Source organism: Vigna radiata, chromosome 7, assembly GCF_000741045.1.
Source record: "Vigna radiata var. radiata cultivar VC1973A chromosome 7, Vradiata_ver6, whole genome shotgun sequence".
NCBI classification, from domain to species: Eukaryota; Viridiplantae; Streptophyta; class Magnoliopsida; order Fabales; family Fabaceae; genus Vigna; species Vigna radiata.
Genome location: NC_028357.1, coordinates 45,390,057 through 45,409,784, shown reverse-complemented (window position 1 = coordinate 45,409,784; position 19,728 = coordinate 45,390,057). Strand labels below are relative to the sequence as shown.

Below are 19,728 nucleotides of genomic sequence, written 5' to 3'. Positions count from 1 at the left end.
TATATATATATATATATATATATATATATATATATATTTGTGTTTTTCTATTCAGTATTGGTTACAGGTATTGAAAAAGAAATGTTGACTAATTTTCTTATATATTATATTGTAACTTTTTGAAAATCTTTAGAAGTTGAGTTGTATTTAACAATTAAAAAGATGCTTATAAAGTAATGCAAAGAGGCAATGTGGGTGATTAAATCCATTTATATATAGAATATAGTATTTTAACAACTTTTTAATAATAATAACAGTATTACTATTTTATTAATTTGTTTAAATTTATTTTTAAAATAATATTTGAAACATACCCGTCACAAATACCATATGTATTATAAAAAAAAATTGTAATTCTTAAAAAACTTTTTGTCAGGAAGATATTTAGAGCAATAAGTTACCTTGTGGTTGTGGCCCACCTTTTCTATTTGGACCCTAAAAGTGACTTACAGAGTAATCAACGCCCACAAATAATTATAAATTGTTTTATAAATTGATGAAGTTACCGTCTCAGTTTTTTTATCAAATGCCTATAAATGGGCACGCTGTATGTGACTATCAAGCATCAAATTTCAGCCAACCCCCATCCTCTCTTTTCTGCTGCTTCTGGGTGTGTGATTTCGAGTTAGAGAAAAAGAAATACTGAGGGCTATGTGGATCGCATTGATATATTAACATGCACTGTCAGAAAATCATTTCAACCTATGACTGTAAAACACTTCAAATGAACCTCTTCAATCGTTGATTCACCCTCGAAAACCTTTTATCTTGTTTGAGACACATGTCCGTAACCGTGAAAGCATGCTGCACTGTGAGGCCAATGGAGGCAACATGGTGCGGACGCGTACCTTTATCTGAATGGGATCAAACAGGCAAAGTAACCCACGTGCCCATCATCTACTTCTACCGTCTTCCACAAAACTGCCTCTCTCAATACAACACCATTGCTTCCACCTTGAAGGACTCATTAAGCCGAGTCCTGGTGCCATTTTATCCACTTGCCGGTCGTTTGCGTTGGACAAACAATGGACGTTTAGAAATTGATTGCAATGCCACCGGCGTTCGATTCATTGAAGCCGAATCATCATCAACCTTACAACATCTCACTGATTATTCATCTTGTTCGGAACACCACTACCTTGTCCCTGCTGTGGACTACTACTCCCTACCAATTCACGAGTTGCCGTTGGTTGTGGTTCAGCTGACGAAGTTAAAGTGCGGTGGCATTTGTATTGGCATAACACTTTCGCACGCAGTTGTGGATGGACCAAGTGCACTGCACTTCGTATTTGAATGGGCAAGGCTTTCACGGGGAGAGCCTCTGCATACGGTGCCATTCCTTGACCGGAAAATTTTGCGTGCTGGGGAGCCTCCTTTGGTGCCACTAACAAAATGTGACGTTCACACGGAGTTCAATGATCTGCCCTTCTTGCTGGGCCGAACTGATAACAGAGAGGAAAGGGAGAAGGAAACAACGATGGCTTTCGTTAAAATAAGCAAAACTCAAATTGAAAGATTGCAAAAGAGAGCAAATGAGAGTTCGCCTAGGCCTAGAAATGATCGTGGTTATTCCCGTTATGAGAGTGTGACTAGTCACATATGGAGATGTGCAAGCAAGGCAAGGGAGCACAAAGAGAACCAACCAACAGTTCTTACTGTTATAGTTGACTTGAGGGGTCGCATGAAACCTCCTTTGCCAGAAGGGTACTTCGGGAATGCGAATTTGGATAGTGTTGCATGTAGTCTTGCGGGTGATTTGGTGTCAGAGCCTTTGGGGTATACGGCGAGTAGAATAAGGGAGGCGATTGAGAGGGTGAAGGATGAGTACGTGAGGTCGGGGATTGAGTTCTTGAAGAATCAAGAGAATATAAGAAGGTTTCATCAAGATCTTCACGAAGAAGGGAGAGAGAAGAAGCCTTTCTTTGGGAACCCGAATTTGTCTGTGGTAAGTTGGTTGAGGTTGCCTATCTACGGCATTGATTTTGGGTGGGGGAAGGAGGTTCGTATGAGTCCAGCAACACATGACTTCGATGGAGATTTCGTGCTTCTTCCTGATCCTGATGAGGATGGCTCTATGCTGGTTTGTATAGGTCTGCAAGCGGTGCATCTTGATGCATTTAAGAAGTATTTTTACGATGACCTTGCATAAGACTCGCATGAGCCTATCCCACCTGAAATAGAACAGCTTCGGAACTTAGCATAACCTAAATACTTGTCGGTAATTTTTTTTTTCTGTTGTTTTGAACTAAAAACATTATAATTATTAATGATAAGTTATTTAGTCTTAAAATTGAAATAATATAGGTCATTTTGATCTTTAAATTAAGAAAATATCAAACGATTTCTGAAATTTTAAATTATCGATACGTCTATTTGGTTAAATCGTTGTTAGTAGTTAAAGGGCCGGATTTATATGTTAAGTGTTTGGTTGGCATACTTGGATTGGTTATCAGCTTCTCATACCTAAAAGTAATTGGAATATTGTAAAATCATCATTTTTTTTTTATCTACCAATGGGAAAATGTTACTATTGTAATCCTATAAAATCATGAAAAATGCGTAATTAATTAGAGACTAAACCCTTTTGATTATGTAAGCGTGCTTAGGAATCTAGTCTATTCAACATTGTTAAACGATACCAACTAATAATAATGAACTACGTTGATTGATTACTTACCTTTAGAGTGAGTTTTCTTTTTAATTTATTTTATTTAAGTTGGAAATACTATGACCAATCATTATAATTTCAAAAACTAAGTTAGTTAATAGTTTACAACTTTAGTAACTATTTTAGCACGCTAATTTAATTCATCACTGTACCTTTAAAATTAAGTTTGGGAGAATTTAATGAGTAGCTACAGGTAAATAAAATAAAAAAAAATTAACTTATGAGCTACTATGTTGACTATTAATTTTTCTTACAAAAACATGATTTTAAATTTCTGCATAAATTAGTTTTAATTTATAAAAAAAGTTAATTGTAATTTTTTTCCTGTAAATATTGCTGAAAAAAAAAATTCTCTCGTACTATAAATACTTACTGATATTATAAATTAAAGTTCCCAATTTGGAGAGTAAAATAGTTAAACTTCATTTTCATATTGAAAACAGAAATATAAGGCCTGAGTTTCCAGCTTCATTAATTAACTTTTCTGGTACTATTTTTCCAAATTACTTATTGCAATGTGATTACACAAATTGCAATGTTATTCTCGTATTTTTAGTGAAGAATTTTCTATCCATAAGTATTAATTGTAAATACGTTAGGTTTCTGCATCGAGATTCTTAATATATCATATACTTTAAAAAAGAAAACTTAACTATGACATAATTATAAATCTTAGATCATTTATTTATTTTTAATAAATAGTAGTTCTATAAAAATAAATAGGGTTAAATATGTTTTTTTTTTCTCTTAATTTTTACTGAAAATTCGAATTAGTCCTTCTTTAATACTTCGGCCTAATTTAGTCATCCAATTTTAGAAATATACGAATTTAGTTCTTTTAACCAAATTTTGTTAATTTTATTTGATGTTTTAAACGCGTTTCTCAGTTGACATTGAGATAAACAGAACAGTGTAAACAACCAAATGTTATTACGAAAGCAGCTTGAAATATCAAATAAATCTAACAAAGTTTAGTTAAAAGACTAAATTCATACATTTTTTAAATTAAAAGACTAAATTAGGTCAAAATTTTAAAGAAAAAGTAATTCTAATTTTCATTTATATAGTTAAGGGACAAAAACATATTTCAACCAAAATAGTATTATATATTACACACTGTAGCATAGTTTGCATGAAAGAATAACACAGTAGTAATATGATTTGCATTGGAATAGGGTGATGATAACTCAAGTTTTCCAGGTTTGTCTCTTTTCCGCGTGCAAGCCTCACAATGCGGAGGTCAAGGTTGCTGCATCACCAGCCATTCACCAGTCTTTCTCGCACCATCCCTTTTCTTTCTTTTCTTTACCCTATTATCTCTTCTCCTTAAAATTAAAATTAAATAAAAAATAAATAACAAAATTAACCTTCACTATCCTCATTTTTTTTTAGAAAAATAGATCTAGAACCGACTCAGAGAAACAGAACATGGAAAATAAACAAACTAGTTTACATGCATGCTCGCTATTTACCCACTGAAACCAGAGAAGAAGAAGAAGAAGAAGAAGAAAAGAGAGAATGAACCTTCTCGCCTAGGTGATTGCTTGGTAACAACAAGGTACTTGTGTTCATTTTTCGCCTTCGCCTCGCCCCCGCATTTGGAATTCCATTTAGTGCTCTCATTAATATATTTTGAAACCGTGTTTCATTTACGACTGCGCAATTTACAATTTGCATTCCATTCAAATTCTCAATTCTCGCCTCGCAGTTAATCTAATTAAATCTTGATGACGTTTGAAGGCATTGACGTTTTGCTTGAACAATAATTGAAGGCCAGAAAATGGTTACTTGAAAGAGGTCAAGGACAAGGGACTTTTTGTGTCAATGAAATTGAATTGAACTGATAATTTTTTGTAGTCTTTTTGGTTCCCTTCACATCGGGTTTTGATTGTTTTTTTTTTCCTCCCACTTAGTTTCATGAATTTTTGAAATTCCAGGAATAAGGCCTGGAAACCGGAATGCGATTCATTGTTTGTTTCACTGCTCTCAGTGTATATTAGTTTTTTTTTTCCTGGATTTTTCTTTTTGATTGTTATTCAAATATAGAATTTCGAGGTTTGAAAATTGTAAGGATATCTGTTTTAGAGAATATGCAGTTTTGATTCCCCTATAAATTGTAATGGCAGAATTAGACTTAAGTTTTCTAAAATTAAATCATTTGGGCCTGCTGTCAATATATCATTTAATAGCGAACAAAAAATGTTTAATTTTAAAAAGTTGGAGGATGAAATCTGGGATAAAAAATTTGTTAGTAAGGATAAAATAGGTAAATTTAAGTAAGGATATTTTATATATTTGTTGATTTTAGCTTGTTATGACTTCTTTGCTTGCATTCATACGAAACTCGTAGATGAGTTTATGTATTTTCAGATATTTTCCCTCTTTTAGTTGATATTATTAATAGCTGAAAAATTTCTTGAAACCACACTGTTCCTTTGAGTGACATTCTCTGTCAATATTTTCTGTCAAGGTTTGGTGTTTTAGGCAAATTCTGTACATTGTCTTTACTGCATGTGCCCTGAAGATTGGTGCGTGTGTTCTCTTTTGAATAAACGTGATACTAAATATTTTAAGCCAGTCAGCGTTAACGAGGAATTATTTTGTGATCACTGAAACTGCAATTTCTAAAGTTAAAGGCATTCCTTTGAAAAAAATGAGGTAAGATTATCGACAAGGAAAATGGGATTGGAACACTTTGGCATTTAACGAGGTTATACCAGCGAGATATTAGGATATGGCTGTTTTTACCAGCAACAAGCATAGGTGATTTGATTATTTATTTGTATACTCATTGTTTCATTTTAAACAGCTATGGGTGAGTAAGTAGTTGCTGACACGCTTAAGAATGTGTTCCCACGCATGTCAAAATTTGTGGAACATGAATATATTTAAGTTAATTCTTTGAGTTTTGTGAATTAATGGTTAATCTTGCGCTGAGCACATTAAATGTAACCACTTGTATCATCAGTAAATCAATCTGTCTTCATATAGTTATTCTGAGCCAGATTTTCCTAGTTGAAAAAAGTCAGTGGAAGCCTTTTCATGTGCTTTTCTTACACCCACCATGGATCAATTAGATATTTTCCTTTCTACAGGGCTTTCTTTCAGGGTAATTGTTTTCTATATTCAAGCTAGGTTGTGGAAGACCAAATAGAAGAAGAACAGTATGTCTGTTTCTATGAGAGATTTGGATCCAGCTTTCAAGGGAGCTGGCCAAAAGGAGTATCCTGCACTAGCTAACAATAATATATCATGCTGTTTAAAAATTATCATATTTTCATCCTGGCAATGCATTCAAGGTTGCCGCTCGTTCATTAGAATTCTGTGCTTCTGCATTATTCTTCTTAACCATATACAGTGGACTTGAAATATGGCGTATCGAGAATTTTAATCCAGTTCCTATTCCTCAGTCATCTTATGGAAAGTTTTTCACTGGGGATTCTTATATGATCTTGAAGGTAAGTAACATTGTCCAAATGATTACTCATTCATAAGAATGCTACCCTCTAAACCTTGTTGCAAGAAGCTAGTATTTCTTTTTATTTCTGTATTATATGGACTTACCTATCGTTCCCATAATGATGCAAATTGTATTGAGATGTCTTAGAATTTTGGGTAGGTTTTAATACCACATTAGAATTTGCGCTTGAAGCATAACTATATTTTAAAAAATAAGCTTATAATATGAGGACTGCCAAAGTCTTATAAGGACTACATTGATTAAATATCTAGTCGATGTTAGATATCAATAATACACAATACTATATGAGGTTGATTTTGGTGTTTTTATTTTTTTCTTTATAAAACATGCATCATGTGAACTCTATGCTTTAAGAGATATATAAGGTTGTCTTGGTAGTAAAATTGAATAGGAGAGACTAGATTCTTCTCGCTAACAAAAGCTAGCATTAATTACTAACATTTACCAATATAAAAATGTAAACTCCATGCTTTAAATACCTGCAGATGTAAACATGGTGTCAGGATTCATGTGAATAATCAGGTCCTGTACATGAGGCACCCACTATCATGGGGTCTAGGCAGGGTTATTTATCTTATCAAATATTCTATATTTATTACAACTGTGTGTGTAGCTCTCTTGCTTATGGTAAATCTAAATAATTTAAATTTTATATTATTATTTTACCATTTAGTTCTGCATGGCTAGAAGAATTAGACAAAGTTTATCATGAGCTTAGTCAGACTCAAGATGATTGTTGCCTTGTATAAGACAAAGTGATCGAGAACACCATCCATCTAATGCTAAATAAAAATCCTAACTGATGCTGCCTTGTTGATAAAGTTCTGGTTATGAAGTTTTTTCTAATTATGAACACACAAATGTTAGTTTACATGAACCGTTCGCTGCACTAAAATGTGAGCATGTTTATGTTTGATGTCTTTTTCTTCTTCTTGTTGGGATAATTATTCCAATTTTAGCTAGAGAGATGCATGCATAGGATGGGAAAACTGGAAGCTTAGAGATTTAGCTCACAAATGTATAAGAGTGTGGTTTTCTCTTAAAAGAGATTGTTGAGTTTACCATATAAGATTCGTTTTCCTCCCGCCAAAATATAAATTTAAGATCTTTGTTCGAGTCTCAATATCTTCCTTGGTATAACTTTTGTGTTGGATTTATGTTATTCTTCATTATTTTACTTTTTGCAGATAAATATTAGTCCGGTAGATTTTATTTTTCTTTAGTTTATTTTTCTTCCTGCATTAGGTATGCATTAATGTCTTTCCATGAGTATCTTAATTTTCTTTTTGCTTATCCTCTCCATGTAGACAACTGCTTCAAAAAGTGGTGCTCTGCGTTATGATATCCATTATTGGCTTGGTAAAGAGACCAGTCAGGTAAGTTTTGCTGTTTATATATTGCTATCCCCTCCAATAGTTTTTGGTTTAATATTTGATATTGTCTCCCTCGGTTCATTTTCTCACTGATGATCACAACTTTAAAATAGGATGAGGCTGGTACTGCAGCCATCAAGACAGTCGAGTTGGATGCAGCTCTGGGAGGACGGGCTGTTCAGTATCGTGAAGTACAAGGCCACGAAACTGAAAAGTTCCTCTCTTATTTCAAACCATGCATCATACCTCAAGAAGGTGGAGCTGCCTCTGGTTTTAAACATGTGGAGGCCGAAAAACATAAGACACGGTTGTTTGTATGCAAAGGGAAACATGTGGTACATGTCAAAGAGGCAAGTTTGACCTTATTCCTCTGCCAACGGCTCGTTGATGTTTGAGTCTTGTATATTATTATTGTGCATACTGTATGCCACACCACATATGTAAACATTATTTTCTACTTGTTGATTAGCTATTTGTGTTGGTTATAGGTTCCATTTGCTCGATCTTCGCTAAACCATGATGATGTTTTTATTCTGGATACTGAGTCCAAAATTTTCCAATTTAATGGTTCCAACTCATGTATTCAAGAAAGGGCCAAAGCATTGGAGGTTGTACAGTTTATTAAGGATACCTACCATGATGGGAAATGTGAGATAGCTTCCGTTGGTAAGTGTAAGTATATTTTACAGATTCAAACATGATTGCTTAGTATCACTAATTGGATATAAATGCTCGAGTTTCTTGCAGAGGATGGAAAGTTGATGTCTGATTCTGAAAGTGGAGAATTCTGGGCTTGCTTCGGGGGCTTTGCTCCTCTTCCACGGAGAACAGTCAGTGATGATGATAAGTTTGCTGATTCTCATCCTCCAGAACTACTTTGGTAATATGTTTTTCCTGTTTCCCCACTGGTGTTTTCATTTATATTTGCAGTCAGTATATTCCTTTCACTTTTTCTTACCAAACGATACCTGGATGCGGTTTGCTTATGTTAAATTTTATTTTTTAATTGTTTACCCATTGTTTTTATTCCTCTTTTTAAAACTTATGGTGTTTATCAATGTAAGACTTATATATTTAATATTCTTTCAACCAAAGTTGTATGTAATTCTGAATAGATGAAATTCATTTATTATACTGAAATGTCAAACTCTATGTCGCTCTAGTTATTGTGAAATTATAACTTTTCCAGTGTTGGCAAGGGGAAGACAGAACCTGTTGAAACTGATTCCTTGACAAAGAAATTGCTGGAGACAAACAAATGCTATATTTTAGATTGTGGGTTGGAGGTTTATGTATGGATGGGAAGAAACACATCTCTTGATGAAAGAAAAAGTGCAAGTGGAGCTGCAGATGTAACATCTCTTGTTTATTTCTTTGTATTGTTGAGCATATTCTGTGATTTTGAATGACTTCTGAATCTTTGTGGACCAAAAAACAGAAGTTAGTCAGTGGCACTGGTCGACCAAAGTCCCATATAGTTCGTGTAATTGAAGGATTTGAAACAGTAATGTTCAAGTCCAAGTTTGATTCTTGGCCTCGGGCATCTCAAATGATGTCTGAAGATGGTCGTGGCAAGGTAGCAGGTAGTTTTAATTAAATTTATGCTTGTCATTGGACTGAATATTTTTCATCACCTTTTTAAAATGATTTTGTCAGTTCCATTGCCCCGTGCCTTCATTATGTTCTTGTAATTCTCTACCTTTTTTTGTCACTTTCTAGCACTTCTAAAACGTCAAGGATTGGATGTCAAGGGTCTCTTAAAATCTGAACCTGTAAAAGAAGAACCTCAACCCTATATAGATTGCACAGGACATTTGCAGGTACTCTCTACTGGTTTGTATACAATAAACAGTTATCGAAAATTTAAATTTCTTGATGTAACTTTTGTTGGTATTCATTTTAAATTCTGTGGTCTTGTATCCCTTATCTAATAGATTTCTTATATTGAAAGAATCTTTTGGAATCACAATCACTGTATCCATAATACTCCACCGGTCTCACAATTAGAGGCATACAATGCAGCCGAATGCACAAGAGGTTAAGATATATGTTCTATCTTATGATAGGAATATGTCAAACCTGGAGTGTTAGACTACTTTACTAGATTTGATTTAGAACAAATTGATAGATGCTTAACATTTTCTTAGAGAAATGAACATTGAACAGGAAAGGGTTTTGATGTAGAATAAGCAGCATGACATTTCCTCTACAATCTTTTGGTATTAGTCCCTACATTTTCTTTACTTTGTATCAAGTCTGCATGGATGCCTCTCATCATATATACCAAGCTTGTTATAGATATAATCAGTTATAGGACCTTATAATGATTTAATAAAATAATATGCTAATTGTTCATTAGAATTAACAAACTCAATTTTGATATTTTTATATACAATCTTTTCTCGAATAAAATAACAATCAATCTCAATATGTTTGATACTTTCATGAAAGACTAGATTTGAGCTAATATGGAAAACAACTTCATTGTCACATATAAGTGTCATTTGAGTAACATCTCTAAATTACAATTCTTAAAATAACTGTTTAAGCCATATAAGCTCACAAGTAACTAGATCTTGTTACAACATTTTGTTTCTTGCTCTTCCAAGAGACCAAATTATCATCAATGGAGACAGAATAGTCAGAAGTGGATCTCATGAATACTTCTTCCTTTGAGAAATATCCAATGAATACTTCTTCCTTTGAGAAATAACTATTCCATTGTTGGATTGTACTACCTCAATTCTCTAGAAATATGAGTTTGCCAAGGTTTTTGGTATGAAAGTAACTATGAGATGTCATGGTGATACACCTAGCATTCGAGTGACAGTAAAATACTGAATGATTTGTCTCATTACAAGCTATGTCAAATTGTTGAATAACAATGCTAATTTGTTGAACCAAGCCTTAATAGACTGCTTGAGGATTTGCAGAAACGACTTCCAATTTAAAAGACTTTCCTTGAGCAACAAAACTTGGAGGTTGCCTAATACATAACTGATTTATAGCAATTCAAATTTGTCAATTAATGAAATAAAACAAGTAATTCAACTATTCAAATCTATTCAACTATATATTGTAGAGAAATTATAGAAGAATCAGTAGGGAAGAAATAAATTAGGGATTTTGCTTATCTTGTTGATGTTTTGGGTTTTGATCCTTGTCATGAAAGTCAAAGTTCTTATGTTTTCCTCTCATTTGAGTTTTTGTCCTATATTTTCTACTCATTAGGCTAGGGATCCCTATTTCCCATGAAGAATTGGTTCCTACTATAGTTTCTTTTTACTAAGGTATTGATCCTTGATGGACCAAATCTCAAATAGATAGAAACATTAGGGACCAAAATCTCATTTAGACCATTTTCTTAAAAATTTAATTAGATCAACTGTAAAATGATTTCTTTTTCTCTTTCTTGTATTTGGTGTAACCTCATTAAAGTATTGGAAAAATCACTTCACCATAATACATTTTTGTGTTGACGAGTACAAGAAATTTCCCACATTCCACTGTTAAGATTTAGGGTTTAACGGAAAAGAATACAGACCAGTAAAGTCCCATTGAGTGAAATATGAGCTATTATCTACTAAAACCAACGTAAAAACTTACAACTATATCAGAAACAATGAATGTATAGAAAAACATGGAAAATATTATGTTAAAATTTGGGTACCTATACTCAACATCATATTTCGTTTTAGTATGAAAAATTCTACATTTTCAGTCCTACATGAAAAATGTTTTTATGAATAGTTTCCTGCTATTTTCTGAAGCCATAATTGTGTAGGATGTTTGCTGTCTTGTCAAACTATTGTCTTATATGGTATTAGGAATCGATACAACAAAACGTTTGCCAACTTAATAAACATTTAGTCTTGTTATGAATTTTGCAAATGGTAAGGACCGATTTGTAAACAATTTTCCACGTAGGAATCAAAATGTACAGTTTCTCAATTAAGAACATGAAAACAATTTCATTAGGAACAAATTTTTAAATATTAACCAAAGATAAGAGGAAAGCAAAGAGAAACAGCTGTGGAATACAACTTCCATCCATTCCTTCTCAAAATTGTCCGAGCTCCCAATTCCTTCTATCTTGTAATTAATCATAATCACCTTATCTGCAGCCTCCTTATGGATCACATTCACGCTTTTTCTTAGCGTAATGACCTCTCCCACTTTCTGTTCTCCATTGTCCATGTGTCTCTCTTTTTCAATTTTTGGAATATAGGTTCCATACTTGGGACCATGGCCTAACTACAGAGTTTATGAAATTGACGTCAAAACTATGGTTGATACTAGGCAACAAGGTGAAAGTATTTTCCGAAGTTTATGAATGATTGTGGTTGATATGCTGCCCAATATTTTCCTTTGTTTCTTAAACATGTGATAGATGGTATCCTGTGAGAGTTTCAAACGATATGTTTGTAGTTCTCCTTATTTGGTTGGACTAATTGTAATTTCAGTGTCCTAGATTTGTCTTGCTTATTTGTTAGTGTTGTTAAGAAGTGCTTTATCATAATCACACAGGTTTGGCGTGTTAATGGCAAGGAAAAGATTCTTCTTCCAGCCACTGATCAGTCAAAATTTTATAGTGGAGATTGCTACATCTTTCAATATTCATATCCTGGAGAAGATAAGGAAGAACATCTTATAGGAACATGGGTTGGAAAGACCAGTATTGAGGTGAAAAATTTAAAGAGCTTTATTCTATTTCTTTTTTCACATGTGTGTTTATCATGTTATCTTTCATGTAAGCAAATCAGAAAATCTAACTGCAAAATATTCTAATGGAATTGAAACTGTATTAGTGAATCACTACTTATACATTTCATTACACTGTACACAACATTGGTAACTTTTGGGACCAGAAAGGCCTTGCATAAATGTGTTTGCCTCCATTCCTTACAGAAGCTTTCTTTTGTTGAAATTAGGAAGAGAGGGCTTCAGCTCTTTCACTGGCAAACAAAATGGTTGAGTCAATGAAGTTTCTTCCTTGCCAGGTAATTTTTCTATGAATGTGTTATGTTCAATTTGCTGATAGATGTTTGTATTTGTTGCTTGTATCCCTATTGACAGTATCCGTGTGTAATTAATTGAAGGTTCGTATCTATGAAGGCAGTGAACCAATTCAGTTCCATGCCATCCTCCAAAGCTGTATTGTCTTCAAGGTTTGTGGGATTCTGGTATTGGGTTAACTAAGAAAAAAAATCTTCTTTTTTATGAATATATTTGTTTGTTTAATACTGGTCATGTACCTATCAGGGTGGACTTAGTGATGGATACAAGAATTACATTGCAGAGAAGGAAATTCCAGATGAGACATACAGTGAGGATGGTCTTGCATTATTCCGCATCCAGGGTTTTGGGCCAGACAATATGCAAGCTATACAAGTTGAACCAGTATGTCATTTTGTCTGTTCATAGCAACTCTACATTTACGGGCATTTCAAACTTCTTCTTTTTTTTTTAAATTATACTGATTTTATTTAAAGTTAAAATTACTGATTTGAACCCTATAAACAAATTTTATCTTTTGGTCCCTATACTTAAAACTCATACCTTTTCTTATATATGCTACTATATAATCTCTTTTAATTCCTATAACTTTAAGTGTTGGAGGAAGACTAGAAATAGTATGTATATAGACTTAAAAGATTAAAATAATATTTATTGTGACATAATAAATAATTTTTTATTATAAGGACCGAAAGATAAATTTTGTACAACTACACAGACTAAATGAGTTGTAAAATTACCATTCTCTTTAAAATAATTCTTTTCGTATTCCTTTTGTCAACCAGGTTGCTTCCTCCTTGAATTCCACTTACTGCTACATACTTCATAGTGATTCAACTGTTTTTACGTGGTCTGGAGGTTTAGCAACTTCAGATGATCAAGAGCTTGTTGACAGAATGCTGGATTTGATTAAGGTCCGTTATGTTCTGAAATATGTTTAATACTTAAAATTTGATTCGTCCAAATCAAAGACCAAAAGGTTCTTTTGGTAAACATATTCATGTTGGACTAGCAGTTAAAAATGGGATATTGTTTCATGTTGAAAACGGTTAACTGTGAAGGTTATTTATAAACTTGGCGTTACCTATAATTACTCTTAGTTCAGGTCCTGGGTTTTGGTCCAGGCAGGCGTTATCGTCCAAGCCACATTATCCATCCTGCGAACCATGTCTATATAAAAAATATATATCACTCTTTATTAATTAAAGCATATGCTTGGCAATTGACTGTAGCCGGACTTACCATGCAAATCACATAAGGAAGGCGTAGAATCGGAGTTGTTTTGGGATTTGTTGAGAGGAAAATCAGAATATCCCAGTCAAAAGATCGAGAGGGATGAAGAAAGCGACCCTCACCTATTTTCTTGCGACTTCTCAAAAGGTGAGAACTAATTTTTTGTTGACCGAAGAGATTTATCTAATCTCCATCCCCGGTTACTTCTTAAAGGCAAATGACTGACTTGTTTGTGATGGCTTCTTTCCCTACGCAGGAACTTTAAAGGTGTGTACACCCCGCTGATATGATTTTGGAATATTCCGAGTTATGGTGTGAAGGCATGTTAAAGAAGTTTTTGCCTATGTCAATATTTTATTTACAACATTTTAACTTTTAAGTTGCTTCTATTATTTAAAAAGTCAATGACAGGGTCCATTTTCAACAGTGATTCAACAGGATTGAAAAACAAGCTAGGAAAACCTGCAAGAATGATGGCCAATGAAAGGTTACAAAACTGGGATAATATACAGTTTTGGAAGACACTTTTTAACGACCACATTTCTGTTACTCAAATCTTAGGCTAGAAAGATGATTTCTTTGGTTTTCATTAATCTGAGCGCTTAATTAGATGTCACGTGGTTAACACTTGAATGATAAACAGCAGACAGAAAACTGGTCAAACTTATATAGCGAGTAGTTGACATAATAATTGGCAAAAAAGAACGAAACAATCTGATCCATATAAAAGCATCATATAGGACCTAGGACATTTTCTACAAAGTGGTTATGGCCATCTTGGCTTCTTTGAAAGACTAACTGTGGATGTGGAATGCTTACAGAATGACTGGTCAGTGTGCTATTGATCACTTTTCTAGTAAGTAAAGGTGCATTTAAGATAGATCTAGATGGTGAATTAAACTGGGGTGTGATTTCATCCCCAATAAAATCTCATTGCTATGTCGTATGCTTTGCTTGTGAAGATGCAAATATTTGGATTTGTTCTGCGGTGCATTAATCTGAAGCACTGTTTGCAGGTGAAAGAGATATACAACTTTTCCCAGGATGATTTGATGACAGAAGATATTTGCATCTTGGATTGTCACTCTGAAATCTTCGTCTGGGTTGGCCAGCAGGTTGACCCAAAGAGTAAAATACAGGCTCTAACAATTGGTGAGGTATAACTGGTTTTGCTTTCCTGGAAGCTAAAAACATTCTAGATTAATTCAGTGACTAGTTGTCTAATATTAGAGTTAATTATAAATCAAAATTCTCTCCACTAGGTTAATGTTCTTCTAGTTTTTTCATTTTTAATATGGATTTAAGTTTGACTATGACAACTCCTTCTATCATTATTAAAATACCATAAAGCAGTTTCAAAGTATTTTACGTTCTAGTATTTCTGAAACCAGGTGTACAATTTTTAACTTATTCTTTGGAATTATACAGAAATTTCTTGAGCATGACTTTCTTCTAGAAAATTTATCTCGTGAAGCTCCAATATATATTGTCATGGAAGGCAGTGAGCCACCTTTCTTCACTCGCTTCTTTAAATGGGAGTCTGCAAAATCTGCAGTAAGTTTCTCGATGTATACTTATAGCCTGAAATAGTCCTATACTTTTGGCTACTATAATAATTCCTTGTTTATGGTAGATGCTGGGAAACTCGTTTCAAAGGAAGCTTGCAATCCTCAAAAATGGGGGAGCGGCACTCGTACTTGTAAGTAATCTTTTATTTGCTTCCTTTATTACCGAATAACTTTTTTCTGAAGAGTGAGGAATGATCACATTAGATGTCACGAATGAAATAATTTTATCCAACGAGAGAATATTGTATGTTTATCCCATTGTTCCTTGGTAGCAGGGTTCCCCCCCTCCCTCATTTGATATACAAAGGCGGTGTCTGAGTTTGAACCAAAACTTTTTGCAAATCCATCTAAATCTCACACCACTAATAGACTCTAGTGGGAAAGAACTAGTGCTTCAGCTGAACAATTGTTATCAAAATTTCAATTTTATATTAAAAATTTATCTCATTGATATACTTTTTCTTGTCAAGTTATATTTTCTAACTACTTATCACAAAACTTTCATAGTCCGTGCTTGTTTTAGCTTAATATTTGAAAAATAATATATTTTTCTCAAAAGCTCTCTAAAATGAAGGGTAAAAGAATTATTACTTTTCACAATAAGTTGAAATAAGGACACACTTAACTGTATATTATTCTAATGTTTTTATTTTTGGATTAGGCTTCTTTTTGAATCACAGAAATTTAAAACTTTGGATGAGCACGAATTAAAAAAATTGTTAATCTGGCAAAGTTTTTAAAGGTTTGGTAATATTAGTGATCTTGATTTATTTCCATGAATAAAGTATTTAAAAGAAAATAAAATAAATTATTACTTAATACAACTGGTCAATCCAAATAGTTTTAACTTGGTCTACCAAAAGACGATTAGGGTGAACTAACTAGTCATAGTTGAACAGGTTGGCAAGCTAGTTTGATAGTTAATTTTTTTTAATTTTTAATTTTTTTATTAAGACATAGTTCATTATATAAATGTTTTGTAAGTAGTTAATTGATTAATTAACATTTATAATTAGATGAATTAAAAAATTATCTTTATATATTAAATTATTTTATTATTATTAGTAATTAAAATTAAAATTATAAAGGTTAATAATGAGTTACAATATTATTACATATTTTTATTCTTCAAATAATACAATGCAAAATATTAATCTTTTAAATTATTATCTTTACTTTATTTTTTAATAATGAAAAGAGTTGTCAGACTAAAATGAGTCAGCGAACTCAAAGTAATAACTCGACCTACCAAATTAGTGGCAGGCTGGTGAACTACTTTACCACGTAATGTTTAACGTTTGAAGATAAATTGAATAGACTAATTACTTTATTTATGGAATGAAATGTTAGATTTACTAGCTTATAAATATTATCCATTACTTCACTGTTGAGAAAAACAGAGGAAAGATTGGTGAATGACATTCAGATTAGATTAGACATAAGGTTTGTCTTAAGGTCCCATAATTTCTGAATCCAGTTCTACTCCCAAGGAGAGAACTAAAGTTTAGCCTTGGAGAAGACAAATGTTTGAAGGACCTCCTGTCGTAAAACTAAAATAATGATAAACAAAAGAGTGGTATAAGCTTTTGAAATGAGTCTACCAAGAGCCAATGCTGGAAATTAATGGTACTACTTTTAGTTCTTTACAAAAAATAAATAACTACTTTACACCATAAATGAATTAATTTTCATTAATAATGTCATAAACTTAAATTTTATTTTAAAAGTACAAATTATATGAAGTAGTTGTTATTTAATGATATTCTCTGTAATTCAATAAAGTAATTTTTTCATCAATGAATGTGACTTATGCTGCTAATAAACTTTACAATAAATTAAGGATATAAAAGATAAATAACTAATGTATCTGTAAATGAAGTTAGATTTCTTATAGTTGAAGAAGGAACATAATTTGTTGCTATTTTCTACAACCGTGGCCTAACCTCATTTTATGGCTTCAAACCTTCAAGAAACTTGTAAACACGGGATCTTTTGTAGCTACATTCAATAAAGTTAAGTTATGAAGTGAACTGGACCTGGTTGACTGAACTATATATTGAATTTTTACTGCTGAATTTAACAATTCAAGGATGTGGAATTAGTGCTGATCCTTCACAGGGGTAGGGGTCTTAGTGGGCAATAGATTAAGACATGAGTATATATATAAAAAAAGTATGTCGGTATGGTTATTGAATATCTAATACATTATCAGAAACATAAGCGAAGAGCATCAGTATCTTATGGGGGAAGGTCTGGTGGTGTGCCAGATAAATCTCAGCGTTCCCGTAGCATGTCTGTCAGTCCTGATCGTGTTCGTGTGAGGGGCAGATCTCCAGCCTTTAATGCTCTAGCAGCTAATTTTGAGAACACAAATACGAGGAACCTTTCAACTCCACCTCCAATGGTTAGAAAACTGTACCCAAAATCTGGGGCACAGGATACAGCGAAACCGGCATCTAAATTTTCAGCCATATCTCATCTTACTTCTAGTTTTGAACTACCATCAGCTCGAGAAAATTTGATTCCTCGGTCCCAAAAAGGTATGCAGTAGATGAGTGCATTGATATTTAACGTTTGTGTTAAAATATTTCTGATACAAAATGGCCTTTCTCTTTTTGGTTTGTTATGGTTTGAAGTGGGTTCAGTTACCACCATATCAAACCCGGAGACAACTGACGTGGGGGTTTCTATGAGCAAGAGAATAGAATCTCTTACCATAAAGGAGGATGTGCAAGAGGGTGAAGCTGAAGATGATGAAAGTCTCCCAGTTCACCCATATGATCGCATTAACACAGATTCTACAGATCCTATAACAGATATTGACGTTACTAAACGAGAGGTAAATGAAAACAACTAGATTTAGTGTTGCATGATCTTGCGTTTTTTCTCATCTCTTCCCCCCCTTCATTCTTTGGAAATTTCATATATAACCAAGCTTTCTTTCATTTTAGTTCTGACTTGTTCGAGCTTCATGAACAGGCTTATTTGTCACCTGCCGAGTTCCAAGAGAAATTAGGGATGGCTAAGAATGAATTTTACAAGTTACCAAAATGGAAACAGAACAAACTCAAGATGGCAGTTCGCTTATTCTGATTCTTAAAGTGCACTTCACCTTTGTCTGCTCCCTGAATTTGACTTTCTTATCGGTGTTTCATATCTCAGGGAGTTTGGTATCTGTTTTTTGCAGTAAGAAATTGAAAATATGGAAGTAAGAGGACAGCGTGGGTTTTCTTATATCTAGCGTAAGGAAGAAATAAAGATATTTAGGTTCTTTCTTTGTTCTGGGGGAAGAGATTACTTAGGTTGTTTTAATAATTACGAAGTTTGTACAGTACAGTGTAAAAGCCACCCCACAAATTATTTATTTTGGAAATAAAAGTGTGATTCCCCCCTCCCTTATTACTTAATTTTTGTTTCATGTCAACATTTTTCTTCGTTGTATATCGAACGGCCAAGCAATTTTCTTGCCAACTTGGCTTCTTTCTTTTGTTCCACTTCAATATGTTATTTGTTGGGCTACCTCAACATTGGCACACAGATTGGCCATATATAAGTAGTAATCGATAAGACGTGATATGGTTATTCAATATACTTATGTAATATTAAATAATTATAGAATTAATAACTGATCTAAAAAAATAATAATTCTATAATTTGATATTATGTGTAATAAAACAAATTGATACATAAATGATAAAAATGAAGTTTGAAAGTTAAAGACACTTAGAAAATGAAAAATGTATGAAATAATATGAATTGATATTATTAGGATTAGATTTCACTGACTTTATTTTCATGCATATAAAAATTCATATTCTCTTCACTTAACATACTAATGTTAATTTACAAGTTTATTCAAATTCTAATCTCTTAAATAAGCATAGATTTCGTTACTAAGAGTCATTTCCTTAAATTCTAATAAATAAATCCGCTTTATGAACTAGGGTTTAAGACAATAAATGGATCAAACTCCATTTTTAGATACTAGTTCCATTAGGTATCTTGTTATAAGTCTAGGTTTCAAAATATATTTTCTAATACCTAATGAACAACACGTTAAGCTATGAATGATCATATCAAAGTGAGTCTTAAGTACAAACATAAGAATACTAGTATTTAATAGAAAAAGCATATATACATTAAAGGTATTTGCAAAATACAAGAGAATTTAGTGGTTACATCTATTTCCAGTAAAATGGGTTAGTTCTTCATGGTCATGAAAAGTCAAAGCTTACAAAATGAAAGATGGAAGAAGATAAAGATACAAGAAGGAATAATGGGTAGTTCCCACAAGCCCTAACAGGTCACTAAGCTTTCCAAAGAAAGAAAAATTGCATCTTCAACCACCAAAGACCAGCTTCCTTTGACAACTAAAAGAAATATGACAAC

General features: G+C 33.0%; 2 protein-coding genes across 4 annotated transcripts; both read left to right on the top strand.

Annotated features, from left to right (window-relative positions):
• The first annotated feature begins 781 nt into the window (after positions 1-781).
• On the top strand, positions 782-2,149 carry LOC106766496 (spermidine hydroxycinnamoyl transferase). Its single transcript, XM_014651219.1, has one exon. It carries the CDS (start codon positions 782-784, stop codon positions 2,147-2,149), a length of 1,368 nt encoding a protein of 455 aa, XP_014506705.1.
• A 1,681-nt stretch (positions 2,150-3,830) lies between these two features.
• Positions 3,831-18,746, top strand: LOC106765427 (villin-4). Of its 3 annotated transcripts, XM_014650044.2 has the most exons (24): positions 3,834-3,913; positions 4,061-4,226; positions 5,764-5,890; positions 6,027-6,126; positions 7,457-7,525; positions 7,636-7,872; positions 8,011-8,188; positions 8,270-8,402; positions 8,712-8,874; positions 8,961-9,105; positions 9,242-9,342; positions 12,050-12,205; positions 12,454-12,522; positions 12,622-12,690; positions 12,785-12,922; positions 13,324-13,452; positions 13,771-13,918; positions 14,028-14,038; positions 14,788-14,928; positions 15,200-15,325; positions 15,405-15,470; positions 17,552-17,879; positions 17,976-18,178; positions 18,319-18,746. In XM_014650044.2, exons 3-24 carry the CDS (start codon positions 5,835-5,837, stop codon positions 18,430-18,432), a joined length of 2,880 nt encoding a protein of 959 aa, XP_014505530.1. In that variant the 5' UTR covers positions 3,834-3,913; positions 4,061-4,226; positions 5,764-5,834; the 3' UTR covers positions 18,433-18,746. The 3 variants fall into 3 exon arrangements, with proteins under 3 accessions (XP_014505529.1, XP_014505530.1, XP_022639622.1); XM_014650043.2 differs by having other exon boundaries at positions 3,831-4,226; XM_022783901.1 differs by lacking the exons at positions 3,834-3,913; positions 4,061-4,226 and adding an exon at positions 4,450-4,465.
• Positions 18,747-19,728: the final 982 nt, after the last annotated feature.